This window comes from Mustela putorius, unplaced genomic scaffold (genome assembly GCF_011764305.1).
Source record: "Mustela putorius furo isolate JIRA1106 unplaced genomic scaffold, ASM1176430v1.1 tig00003972_pilon_pilon_pilon, whole genome shotgun sequence".
In the NCBI taxonomy this organism is placed as follows: domain Eukaryota; kingdom Metazoa; phylum Chordata; class Mammalia; order Carnivora; family Mustelidae; genus Mustela; species Mustela putorius.
Window position 1 is genome coordinate 20,917,808 of NW_025422115.1, and position 13,988 is coordinate 20,931,795.

The 13,988-nt window shown below is 54.3% G+C and overlaps 1 protein-coding gene across 13 annotated transcripts in view; it reads right to left on the bottom strand.

Annotated features, from left to right (window-relative positions):
- Window positions 1-13,988, bottom strand: part of TLE3 (TLE family member 3, transcriptional corepressor) — a 47,117-nt gene that overhangs the window by 20,100 nt on the left and 13,029 nt on the right. For 7 of the 13 annotated variants that reach the window (XM_045070810.1, XM_045070809.1, XM_045070808.1 and 4 more), the window contains exons 5-6: window positions 5,775-5,837; window positions 4,172-4,276 (exon numbers count right to left, since the gene is read on the bottom strand). In XM_045070810.1, coding sequence (XP_044926745.1) covers window positions 4,172-4,276; window positions 5,775-5,837 — 168 coding nt within the window. The remainder of the gene's footprint in view (window positions 1-4,171; window positions 4,277-5,774; window positions 5,838-13,988) is intronic. The other 6 variants (XM_045070812.1, XM_045070811.1, XM_004758331.3 and 3 more) reach the window with 1 other exon arrangement.

The window sequence follows — 13,988 nt, forward strand, 5'->3', positions numbered from 1 at the left end:
GTAATATTTCATGCCAGAACACAAGCACGTCGAAGCAGGCGGCCCACGGGCCCTAAGTGTGTGCCTTTCTTCACGTGTGTCAAGTGCCAATGCCCTGGGCTCAGAAGCTAGGGCCGCTTACAGGAGAGGCTGACGGGGCTTCCTTCCCGAGTACGGGTAATTGGATTATGCACATCATGCTGTAATGCCTTTGCTGGCTGATTTAATGCTTCACTTCTCAGGTTCATGATTTGGGTTAAACTTAGTGAAGTTGTCCAAGCATTTCCAAAGCCCAGACCCACTAAGGATACCCACCAGAAGAAACCCAGAGGTCTGTCTGCATAAAATGGACACTTACAGCCTCCCCAGGATGTGGGGGAGCATCCCTGGGCCTTCCCTGTTCCTGCTACTTGCATGGCTGGGGGCCCCCCCACAGCTCCGCACTGGACCGCGCTTCCGTGCTGAGATAGCTTTGAGAGCTCCCAACAATGCCTGCTATCCTATTTCGGAGATGGGGACTGGCTCGGGGAGGCAAGCACAGCCCGGACTGAGCGCCAGCATGCCCTCTCCCCTCCATGCCGCCGGCCTGAAAACAAACTGATACATTCTGAAGCATGCCCTTCGCTACCTTCTTCCTCCTGGAAAACTCAGTCAAGTGAATCCTGCCCATCTACATCCCGGAGTGAATGCAAAACCCTCAGGAAGGGCTTTAGAATACCGAGTGTCTGCAACAAGCTGTGATCTCCCTCTTCCTCCCCCTCCCCCCCAGCCCCGCCCCATCAAATCAACACTTTAGAACATGTCTTCCGCTAATGAATCTCTAAGGGAATACAGACCAAACTGTCAGTGGGCGGATGGGGTAAAGGCCACGCCGCCCGTCAAGTTCAATGATCTTGGGCCAGCACAGAGCGATGGAAAAGGAGGATTCTGGAAATGGCTGCTAGGTCAGCTCACAGGGTCTATAATCGGCCTAGGGAGGCCTTCCGCTAGATGCTGCTCCAGGGACAAGGCTCCCCGTGCCCCGCCCCCATGCATAGGGACCTTGACTCTTTGAGGACCCCTGTCATAATAATGTGGATCCAAGACACAGGGCCCTAGCACAGTACGGGGTCGACAGTAACAGATCATTGGGCCCATGGGGAATACCTGAGTTCCCCAGAGAGGGGGTGTGCTGGGCCAGCAAGCCTGAGCTCCCCCCATCTGCCCCTTTGTCCCCCGCTCCCTTCACACCAGCCTGATGGCGGTTCCGAGTCTTCCACCCCAGGAGACCCTAGAAATACTCTACTTCGTGTGATAAATAAGCCAGGACAGGTGCCCACACCAGATACACTGCACTATGGAACCAAGACATGACCTCAGTCTCCTTCAACCCCATGCCCAAGACAGCCAGAAACACCCGACTGAAGCAGGCACACTCTAGGACACTTACCCAGCCCTCCTCCGTCTGGTCACAACTGGAGAAACTAAGGCCTGGAGGAACTCTGGATGGCCTTGCCCAAAGCCATCCTAGTTCCCGGACCAGGCGGCCAGACTACTTCTCCTTCTGGACGGGCAAATCCAACACCACCATGGGGTGAGGGGAGAAGCCACCAGTTGCTATTGAGAGCCTCCTGGGCCCGTCCCTGCACCGCGCCTTACCAATGGGGCCAGAACCCCGGCCCTGCGGTGCACCCCCCGCCCCCCACCTCCACCCCACCTTCCCCGGTCAGCTCACAGCAGCCAGCCCCCTCGCCCCACTCCTCCCAGGGAGCAGAGCCGCCCCTTCTTCCCAGAGTGCAGTCAGGCCCGGCTCCCCGGTGTGAGCAGGCCTCAGCTGTCCGTAATTTCTGCCTTGTGAGGCTCTGTCAGGCGCGGCGATGAGACGGCCTCCTGCTTAATGACAGGCCGACGGCTGCATTCACTCAGAGCCGGAGAAGCAATTACCTTGGAAATGGGGGTCACAGGCCCCACTCGTTGGCTTTAATTGAATTCCAATATCTGCCTCGAGCTGCCTTGACCTAACTTGTAGCTTCCTAAATACTACTTAAAGGAAGTGGAGCTAATCCAAGCTGCACTTCCTCCCCAATCTCACTCTTTTCTTAGAATTTAGAAAAAAGTTATTTTCATAAGAGGATTTTAATTCCAAAGAGGGAGGCAGGAGTGGGAGAGGGGGCACCTACCGGGGCCACTGCACAGGCGGGAGGGCTTGGCCTGGAAAGGGGACTGAGACGAGGACCTGGAAGAGGAGGAATTTCGGAGGACAGAACCCACGGCGCACTTCCCACCCTGGGGCCTCTTTCCACCGCTGCTGGAGAGCCGCCACACCACCACCGCGCCAGCCAGCCAGCCAGCCAGCCGTGAACTGGTCCTTGAGACCAAGGCCCCCAGGGGCTGCAGGCGGGCTGACCAGTGAGTGGAGCAGGGAGGGAGCCCGGGGCTGGGAGTCAGCCCTCAGGCCTCTGGCTGACTTTGTGCCCATCCTCGAATCACTGCCCCTCTCTGTGAAATACGGGCATTGGCAAGATCCGTGAACCAGGGAGGCCCCACCCCTCAGGGACATTTGGCTGACATCTGGAGACATTTTTGGGTTCCAGTGGCATCCAGTGGGTAGAAGCCAGCATTGCTGCTAGACATCCTACATCCTACAGTGCACAGAACAGGCCCCACAACAAAGCATCCGGCCCCAAACTTGACAGTGTCAAGGCTGAAGAGGCTCAGGCTGGCTGATCTCAGGGACAATAAACTTTATGAAAGCACAGTTTCCCCATCAGGGTGCCGCCTCCCAGCCTAATGGCTAAAGGCACAAACCACTTACTCACAGTCCTCTTTCTGGACTCTGCTCTGCTCCCCCCAAACATTGCCAGGCTTTGGACCAGGCGAATGCTTCCATGCCCTCTCGCGGCAGCGTTCAGCGGCCACCACGGGGCTGAGACCAGGACAGAAACTGGTCACCGTCACAGGTCCCCACAGCAGGACGACAGAGCAGCAGAAGCCACCAGCATCCCTCTGTTCCTCTGCCCCCAGCCTCCCTGCACATGTGGCCCCAGAAGATGGTCCACTCCCTCCTTGAACAGATGCAGAAACTGAGGCCTGGGAAGAGACAGAACCTGCAGAGGCCATACAGAAAAGAACCGTAACTAGAATGTATGTTTTGGGGTTTCTGCCCCAGACCGAAAACCTAAGAGTTATTCTTTATCCCACCAAGCAGAACATTCTGGGACTATCGGTTCCACCTTAAAATCATGACCTCACAGGAGAACAAAAGAGAAATGAGGACCAAGCAGGGTCCCAGACGTCAGTCATTTGGGCCACTGCTTCACAAAAATCTGGAAAACTTCAGAAACACACATTCCCAGCCCCACCCCCAGACCTATGGAAAAGAGCTCCAGGGTGCGTGTCCTGGAGTTTATATCGCTCAGAAGCCCCCTGACCCTCTTTCACTTTAGGGACAAAAGGTGGAGGAAACACCTGAGGCTAAGAGTTTTGCCCAGAGGGACATGCAAAAACTTTGTCCTCAGCTGCTTCTCTTAAATATCCCTAGCCTCACACCAAAGCAGGAGAGAGATGCTCTGTGAATCCACGAAATGCATTCAAGATGCAAGCCAGAAAGGGATCCAGAAGAGGAGAGATCCGGCTTCCTTCTTCCACGGAGGGGTCCAACCAGAAGTGGACCTCACAAAGCGGTCTTGGGTATTTTTCCCACTCCCGGTGAGACAGGACTCCCAGAATATCCCGGCTGGAATTCACAAGGGCGCACCAATCACACAGTCAGGCAGCTCAGTGCATGGCACAGGAAGGCCCCAACCCAAATTCCACAGCACATTTCAGATCCACAGTACAACAGAGATAATTCTGATCTCAGCTGGCCAAAGAAGGGCAGACCTTTGCCAGAGAGGGGGACACAGGGCAGACAGGGCCCCCCGGGGAGGCCCTGAGGAGCAGCTAGGTCTGACGGTTATCTCAGAGCCTGCCCCCCCAACCCACGGGGTGAGGGGACACCAAAAGCTGGGGGAGGTTAGGGCTGGAGAGTTTAGAGGTGGATTTGAGGCATGTCAGATAAGCCGTCCACTTGGGGAGATCATGGGGTGAGAGCCCCAGATGGGTCTAAGCCATGTGAAGCTGAAGCCCTGGGCCCGCCATCCTTTGAGGCCAGCTAAGGTCAGGGTCGATCTCTGGTTATGGTAAATGAAAGGAATAAAAGGGCTATACACACGGTGAGAGGCAGATTGGGGAGTCCACGTACCCCGATGATGGCGTTTAGCTCCGTCATGGTGACCTGCTTGGCACGCTCCACCGCCTGGGCCACCTGCTGCTGGTGCTGGAGGGAACAGGGAGGGGTGAGCTGCACTGTCTTCCCGACCGAAGGGGGCACCGGGGACCGTTGGGGCCAGGCAGGGACGGGGCCCCCACATGAGGCAGAGGAGGCCCCTGAAACAGGTGGGGCCTTTCTACCTTCTGTTTTTAAACACTTTTCAAAGAGCGCGTGTTCAAGCCCCACTTCCCGCACATTGTTTTAAGTTTCAACAGAAATGAGCCCAAACATGCCTGTCAGTCACCCGTCTCCTCTCACCACACGTACAAAAAAAAAGTCCTTCCGCGCCTTCGAATGGGAGCCGAGTGGGAGAGGCTAGCCCCCATTAATGTTCTAAATGCGGGAACAGCATCGTCACATAGAAGGGTGTTCCCATGTTTTAGGAGACGCAGCTAGAGTGCGTGCCGAGTCAGGAGAGTGGCACTCTACAGTCAAGGAGTTCAGAAGTGAGGTATGTGATTTTACAGATATACAATCCCTAGTCACGTAAAGAGGAAAACGAAGATGTGTTTGGAGAGAGAGAAAGAAAAAGTGGCATGGTGAACCCTTAAATCAAGCAGGGACTGGGAATGGTCACGATGGGTCCATGCGGGTTCATCAAGAGTAATAAATACAACGCTCTGGGGCGGGATGTTGGGAACAGCTCTGGACCTTCCACCCGTGGGCTGCTGTGAACCTAAAACCACTCTGAAAAGTACATATTTTTTTGGTGCATTCATTCCCTTCGGCCTTGGGGTAACATCTGCTTCATGTGCACCTGTCTCCCCTACTGGGCTGTGAGCTCTAGGACATCAGTGGGTCGTGTTTTGGACGCCATCATTTATGGGTTGCTGCTCTGAATCAAGAAACCTAGAATTCTGGAAGGGAGCTGGCGGGGTGGCTGGGGCCTGCCCCAGCTGGAGTGAGCTATGCTGGAAAGACAGCTCACCTGTCTGACCTGCCCCAAGGGGACTCCTTGGAGACGCTTCCCTTGTCTCACCCATTAGCCCCGTCCAGGCCTCAGGTGGCGGTCTCTTGGAAGGCATGCTTAGAAGGTAGTATGACTGACTGATCATGCCTCCAGGGAGGACCCTCTGTCCTAGGGGCTGGAGTCCCCCTTGGGTACGCATTCCCTTTATGGCGTGTGCCCCTTCGCACTATGTGGCCAGGCGTCTTGCTCCTAGATGTTTTCAGGTGTTGGAGATGGGACAGAGAGACTCAGAGGCATTTAGGAATGCCCATTTGGATGGGGGGGCGGGAGGCAAAGAGGGCACCCACTGCCCATTGCTAGTCCCATCACAGGCTGGGATCCTCCTTAGTCTCAGGAAGTGGCAGAGAACCAACCAGTTCTACCAGAAGAACGAGCCAACACTCCCTCTGATGTGCTGGAGTGTTTTCTCTAAAACCCCAGGTTGCTAACTTCAGTCCCTATGAACGAATAGGGGCTGGGGCTCCAGGGGGACCCAGGCGACACCAGGAGGCATTGCACTCAAAAGACGAGAAAGATGCAGAGCAAAGGTCTTACCTCTTGTGACAGAAAAGGCATGATCTGTGCTAAAATCGTGTTCAATCTCTTCGCAATCTCTGTCTGCAAAAGAAGAGAGACGGTGTGAAGTACAAGCAGATACATCGAGTTGCCGAAATGTTGCACAGGGGTCAATGCACACTCCCCTGAAGCCACAGACCCCCCCCATCAGGCCCCCTGCCAGGAGGCCTTGCTGAATCCGTGGCCCTCCCCCAGGCGGGCTGCCTGGGCTTTGGGGAGCTCCGATTTCCTCAGAGGGGAGTCTACATGTGTGGCTCACACCAGAGAATCTGCCAGCTCTGGATGGAAGCCCTAATTAAAAACAAATAAAAATAAATAAATAAATAAAACAAGAACCACTCCCACCCCCCGGTGCCCTCCACCGTACACCCCAGTAAAACCTATTATCCGAGTTCAGCGCACAGTGGTGAGGACTTGGTCATTCCCAATGGCAACAGCTAGACAGGTTGTCCAGCTCAGATGAAGCAGGTGACCGGAAGTCCCCAGGGCCACAGGTGCCTTCGAGGGTCTCCTTCAGCCCACTCCACTTCTCTCTCGGCCTCTCCCCGACCAGACAGATCCCTCCCCCATGCAGCCTGAAATCCTACCATGAGTGCCTCCCCATCTTAAGGTTACAACACTGCCTTCTTGTAGCAGCTGCTCACAGGTAAGTCGTTGGAACCCCAATCCTTCCTAGAAGTAGATCGTGAGCTGAGCCCTTCTCTGCTCCACCCCCATCATGCCAGCCAAGATCATATTTAGGTAAGTACCAACTGCTTCTCCCACTCCTGTCCTATGTGAACCCCCGATCTCAGATCCAGAGTGGTTTGGGAAAAAAAAAAAAAAAAATAGAGCCCAATGGTTAACTTTGTCCAGACAGGAAGGAATAGCCTGACAGACAGGGCTCAGGACAGACTGCCTTCCTCAGCTCCTGCTGAATCCCGAGGCCCCCAGGACCGGGGTCCCAGCGCAGACTTCAAAGCTCTCATCAGCACACAGCAATCTTCCAGAAACAAAACCATGACAACAGCCTTTAAAAATCTCTGATCATCTGCGTGTCAAATGGCTCTCAATGAGAAATCTGGTGCACTTAAAATAAAAACAACACTGTCTGAAGGCTTACAAACAGAGTGCGGACCTTGGGAGAATTCCTGGGGCTAGCACCCCCTACCTCTCTCTAGCCCCCTGCCACTAAGGAGGACCTGTCTGGTTGGGGAAGTGCCAAGAGAGGGAATGGGCTAGGGTGGCCCTACATCCTGGGGCTGCCGGCCACAGCAGGCAGGTTCCAACATGGGGACAGTCTGTCTACCCCATGGGGGAGTCTTGGGTGGGGTCCAGGGACTGGTCCTCTCCTGGAACACTCCGATCCTCGGGACAGGGCCAGAGTTGCCCACTGTGGGCATATGGGGTGGAACAATTCTTTGTTAAAGGACCGAATGACCCACTGAATGCCAGTAATGGGTCCCACTTCCAAATTCCAGGGTGGAGAGAGAGCGTTCCCCTAGCTACGCCCTCTGGGCCTTACCACCCCATTTGCCGTTTGGGTACGCTCCAGTAAGGACACTGGACACCAGGGCTTCTCTGCCTCACTGCTGTTGACATTGAGGCCAGATACTTCTTTGCTGTACGGAGCTGTTCTGTGCACCATCTCTGGGCTTGACCCACTAGATACCCATCATTTATATTGTAAGGAATCTAGGAAGATGACTAAGTAATTACTGTATAAATTATTAATCTAAGTAAGTGGGAAGAGTTCTTCTCTCAAACAGTATCTTCTCTTCCAAACAGGATCCTTCCTCATTTCTGTTCCTCCCTCTCTTTTTTTTTTTTTTTTTTTAAGATTTTATTTATTTATTTGACAGAGAGAAATCACAAGTAGATGGAGAAGCAGGCAGAGAGAGAGAGGGAAGCAGGCTCCCCGCTGAGCAGAGAGCCTGATGCGGGACTCGATCCCAGGACCCTGAGATCATGACCTGAGCTGAAGGCAGAGGCTTAACCCACTGAGCCACCCAGGCGCCCCTGTTCCTCCCTCTCTTGATTGACAGTGGGGAAGGGGAAGGAAACAGGATCAAGGTTGTATCTGGCAGGAGTTCTAGAACAATCCCCTACATCTCAGTCCAAAATTGCAAAGGGTAACACGGTCCTTCAACTGTCAGATGTTCATGTGCCCCATCAGAACAGAAGGACGTATCAAAAACGGGAAACAGACATAAATTAGACCACCCAGGCTCACTGGTCCAAAGGCCTCTTACCACCAACAACCAGCACAGCAGTGCCCGGCACACAGTAGGTGTATAGTATCACTAGCCACCCTGCACTGATTTTCGAAGGCCCCCCTGGGTGCAGATCTGGGCCTGGCCCATGGTGGGCGACATCTGTGGCCAGGGTGGCAGTGGACGGAATGCTGACGTACATACAAGTGGGAGGTGGGGCAGACAGGCACCCTTCAACAGGGTGAGGCACGGCCATCCCCATGGGTCTCTGGCTGCTGCCCTCCCAAACCCTGAGCCAGGAAGGCGGGCAGCAGGCAGGCTCTGAACCTTCCCAGTTACTCTGGCCTACACAGCAGCTCCAGCTCTCACACAACCTCTGGGGCAGGTGGTTATAAATGGGCTCCCATCTGTTGCTTACTTCCACTAGCAAATAGGTCAAGTGTCAGTCAGGGTCTTGGAAGTTCCAGGCAAAATATGAAAAGGAGCTGGACTTCCCCTTCCCCATACCCTTTAGCCAACATGTGGCCACAGCTTCTGTCCAGGTGGGATCTTCCTGCAGGGTGTGGTCGGGAGTCCAGCATCTTCCAGTTATAAGGAAAAGGGACCTGCTGAGATTTCCTGTAGCTGTGCCCAGCTCCAGCCTTGGCCTCCCAGGCCACCAGGTGGCTCTGAGCAAGTTCCCAGTGTCACCCTTCCACCCCCACTAGAAGCAGTTCCTGCCTCCTTCACCTACCTCCCAAGACCACAAACATCAGAACCGCTCCACACAGACAGGGAACCTTCTGGAGCCCTGGGATATGGGCATTCGGGCCCTTTCCTGAGCCCAAATTCCAGGAAGGCCTAACTGCATAAGACAGAATGAAACAGGGTTGGGAAGTGGGCAGAGAGTGGGTGGGTTGGGGTAGAGGAAGCACACTTGGCCAGTGTTTATAGTAAAGTAGGGCTTCCCTGTCCCTGGGTCCGGGCCTGGGGTGGGCTTTCCACACCCATTCAGTCCCTCCCAGCTGTCACTGCAGGGTGATTCCCCTGCCTTGGAGTGACACTCCCCTGCTGGCCTCCACAAACAGCAGAAGCAGGGAGTAAACCTTACCCATCTCTCTGTGACTGCCCCATTCTCTGTGACTGCCCCATCTCTCTGTGACTGTGTGTGGAATGGGCTCCGCACACCAGTGCACGAAGAATGGACGGGACTATCCCCCTCAAGGACTTTTCCTTAACACTGATTTTTTGGAGGGTGGTGATCCCAGAGGGGAAGCTCCTAGAAATGTAAGCTGGACGGACAGAGCAACTCTTCACAACAACAACCATCATGACCGTTACCATGCACCACCCCAGCTGCCCCCAAGCACTTCCCACATGAGAGCTCATAACACCCTCCAGGGAAGGCCCTTCCAATGAGCAGCTCCATGTTTCAGATGGGGAAACGGAGGCCCGCCCAGCAATGAAGCAACCACACTAAACAACTTCCTACCAAGAAGCCTGATTTGGACATTTTGAGAGAGCTTGGAGAAGTAATTTTGAAAGAAAAACTACTGTCAGGGTTAATCATTGACAGCATTTCCGATTAGAACAGCTGTTAAAACAGCATTTGGTCCAACACAAATAAGCCCTAAACATTCAGTTCCAAGAAAGGGGGGAAAAGAAATTAAGACATGTGACTTCCACAATTAGGACAGGTCACAAATCACAAACTGGAACCAGACCACACACTGGAAAACTCCTCCTGGCAACCCAGGGCACCATGTTATCAATAAGGCAGCTGCATGTGGTCCACATGGGTCGCCCAAAGCCATCGCCTTTGAGTGAGGTCCCTCAGATGCGGACCTAGGAGAAGGTAGGGGCCGGAGGCGGGGAGACCGCTGCCTTTGGAAAGAGGCGTTTGGGGAGGCGGGCACAGACTTTGAATGTTTCTTTTCAAGTGTGGTTCAAAGAAGGCAGCTTGGCTGGTGGGAAAACACTGCTCCTTGGAAGGAGCTAATCTAGCAGACACAGACAGAAGCAGCTCGGAGACATGTGCCCAGAGACCCTGCGAGATTCAGAATCTGTGCTCCCAACTGGGCACAAGGAGTAACATCTGCCCAGCGTCTCCGGTGAAATGGTTAGGCTAATAAATGACGAAAAACAAGATGGGGCGGGGGGCAAGTGACTTTCCCGAGGAGCAATCTGCTCAGTGCGCCTGCCTAGCTCCTGGGCACGCCGTGATCGTCTCAGGAAAGCAGGACCTGCAACCATCTTGCTGGAAACAGAGGGTCCTTCAGCACCCCCAGGCCCTGCCTCTCCTCCCATCACGCTCCAGCCACAGCCCCCAGACCCAGGACGCCAAAAGACGCCAGCCTCAATCTGGTCTTGGTTCTCACCCCCCAGTCTCCTGCTCCTGGGCTTCCACAGCCGGCCAGGCTTTGGCCGCACCCTCCATCTTTCTTTTTCTTGAAAATGTAGCTGACTGCTCAACCCAGTCCACAGCCCCCTGCACCCAACAGTCTCCCTGCTATTTATTTCAAACTGCCCTGTTGTCTGTCCTGCCGGATTTTGGGAATACATACATCATTGTAACCTCAGCTCCATAAAAACAAGGTGAGGAAGAACCCTGGCACTTTAAAGAGCATGTTATGACCCACAGCCATGAAGAAGCAAGCTGGCTCCCACCCCCCAACCCCCAGCCCTGCCTCCATCTAGCTGTGTGGCTTTGGGCAAATCACTACCCTCCTCCGGGGTCCCACTGCGTTGTCTGCGACACAGGGCGGCAGAGAGGTAACTTGGAAGATCCGGGAGTTGTCCCTGTGTCTCAGCCTGCTAACGGTTCCTGAAGGGCGCTGTGACTTGTCCTTCCTCAATACAGCGTAGGAATCGAGAGCATGGCAAGAATTTAAAGGGTGATGAGGAAGGAGAGAGAGGCACTTCATGATGTGGCTGGGCTGCTGCTGCCTGGAGTTCAGTCCCCAGGACCAGGCTTCATAGCACAGAGGGGTCAACAGCAGCGACACGCCATCTGTCAGTCCCGTGCAGCCACGGTAGGAAGGGCTCATCCTGCTCGCCCGGGACCTTCTCCTCCAGAAACATGCATGTTTGGGGTAGGGGGTGGGACTCCACGGTTCTTGGATTTTAATCAGGTATTACCAGGTTCTCTGACTGAAGCTCTGGGGTATTCCAGATGAGTCTGCTTCATCTCAAATTAAACTGAGAGGGGCACGAGGGGTGGGAGGCAGCGGCCGCGGCAGCCGGGTGCCATAACCACGAAGCAATCAAATGTTCAAAGATTCTGGAACAATGTGCCTGAGTGTTTTTAACTTAAAATATCCCATCTCATGTCCCAGGCAATTCTAAATTGATAGGCCCTCAATTATTGGACTAGACCATGAAATTCCTTGCCAGGCAGTTTCTCCTCAGTCAGGGCTTAGACAACTCTGAAAGAAAGCAAGTGGCTGTTTTATCACCAGCGGGAGGGAAGTCCAGGGACAAAGTGGGGTGACACCTCCAGGAAACACCAGGACGGGGTTCCCCAGCCCCGCTCCAGCCCCGCCACAGGCTCTACGGGAAAGGAGCATCCAGGGTCTTAAAGAAGGGGGCAAATAAATGATCCACTCAGCAGGCCAGGGAGATAATGGCCCCTGCTTCTGGAGGGGCCGGGAGGGTTTCCATCACGGATCACTCAATGATAGGTGAGCCTCCATAAAGGCCCTTTTAGCACTGACATATTGATCAAATTATATATAACTACAATGCCATTAAATATTTATGCCTTCTGTGGAAGCCTGCTGAATTCTTTATGCCAGGAGGGCTGGATATAAGAAAAGGCCCAGCCCCGTGTGACCCTGAGGATCTGCCTCCTGAGGGAGGGAACGGGACAGGACACTGGCTGTGGCCAGCCTGGACCTGGCACTTGGCGATAGCCCCCATGCCCCTCACGCAGGTAAGGATGGCAAGGAACCTTCGACACACGTGCCCCCACCCAGCTAAGACAGATGAAAGGCAAGAGACTCCAGGGTGCCCGGCTTGGGACATGACCCTCCATGTGCCACCCTGGACGGAATCCCACCTTCCCTTCCTCTGTCTACCAGAAATCTCTGGCACTTTCTTCCAAGAGTCTAGGGAGTAAGGGAACTGGGAATGGTGAAGTCCAGCAAGGAAGGGGAAAGAGCTTGTGGAGAGAGAGGCGGGAGAAGAGGCATCTAGGCCACTGACCCCAGAAGAGTTGGCAAGGCAAAGTCCCAGGTCTGTCCCGTACTCAGGCCTCAGTTCCCACTGCATGAAAGAGGCAGATCGGGGTGCAGGAGTCATCAGAGCTCTCAAAAATGAATTAGGTGTGTGTGAAAGTGAACATCCTGTCCTTAGGAGCATTCAATGGCCACCTAACAGGGACAAGGGTTAGACACCACTCCCTGGGAGGGAACTGGGCCGAGGTGACAGCCCAGTCCCTCCCTGGCTCTCAGACTCCACGACTTTCATTTCTCAGACTCTCAATTTCCATCCACCGGGTTTCCTGTTAACAAGATCCAATAATCTTTAAATATTTGTTCACTTTAATTTCTTGGTTCCCAAACACATTAAACTCTGCTTGCTCCCCACCCCCACTCCAGGGGATGGCCCTCAAAGAGCTTGCTTGTGTAGACAGAACAGGGAAAGCCTTTGCCGATTAGACCTTCCCCCAACACCGCCCATTCATTCCAGGCGCCACCAACCGCCCCCCCCATCCCTAGAGCCCTTGGTCCCCTCCTTCCCCTCAGATAACCCTCTGCCTCCCTCCCCCACCTTCCCAGACTCCATTGGCCAACTCCTGCCAGGAGGAAAAATTCTCAATTCATCCCTGTGGGGTTGCCATGGCAACCCCCAGCCACCTAATCCCCCTTGGAACATTATGCAAATCTCCCTTTGCCCCTCAACAGGCTGTAAAAGTCACATTACCCTTGCAGAGGCAGCTCGTTAAATTTTGGGGGTCTCCCCCTAAGGTCAGCACTACAAATGGAACATTGGCTAGGACTTTGTAAGGACAGAGGCTCGCGGGGAAATCCGGGTGGCAGGAAAGGAAAATGAGGTGTCGGGGGAGGGGACAGGCGGACTGTGGGCAGACACAGAGCCCCATTCTAGCCACCCACCACCAAGTTCACAGCCAATAAGCAAGACCATCCCTCTTAGACTGAAAGGGTCTCTTCCCCCAGACAAGGATGGCAGGATCACAGGCCGAAAAGATCAAGACGGTTACTTAGAAATTTGTTCATGGGTCAGATGGGACCGCCTCCCAAACCTCCACCCCCGCATTCAACATCTCGGTTCACAGACAAGGAAAGCTGGGCCCAGAGAAGGCAAGAAACTGCCCTAGGTCACAAAGCTAGACAGTGGCAACCAATTCTCTCAGCTCTCCAGCCAGACTTCTTCCCCTGACACCAAGGGTTTACACCTGGGGAGTGATTTTGCCTCCCAAGGGACCCTTGGCGATGTCTAGAGAACAGTTAAGGGTGTCACAAGGAGAGCAGTGCTCCTGAGAACTAGTGGGTGGAGGCCAGAGGTGCTGCTAACCTTGGGGAACACAGGACAGCCTCACGGCAAAGAATTATCCAGCTTCACATGTCAATAATGCCCATACTGAGACAGCCCAATCTGTGCACGGGGGGGCCCCAAACCTACCCAATTCTTCAAGGCCTTGTCTGGGGTCTTTCCAGGCCCAGAATCTAAGTCCTGAAGCACATTCAGGTGCGTGTCCTGAAGGCAGCCATGTGGGCAGACCATGCCTTGATATGGCCTGGGAGACAAGCGGTCCGGCCAGGAGTGAAACAGACTGAGTTTCTGGTTCTGAACCTGCTCCCGGTCTACTGGGAACCACAAGCCAGTGCCTGACCCTCTGCAGACATCTGTGCTCACAGCTGCATGCAGGGCCAGCCAGCCACACATGGCAGGGTTCTAGGAAGTCCTACAACATCCACAACCCCAAGGATCTCAGCCTCACTCTTGGAGGTCTTCGCAACTTGTGGCACTACGTCCTGCTGAGAGAGGACACTGCTGAGGC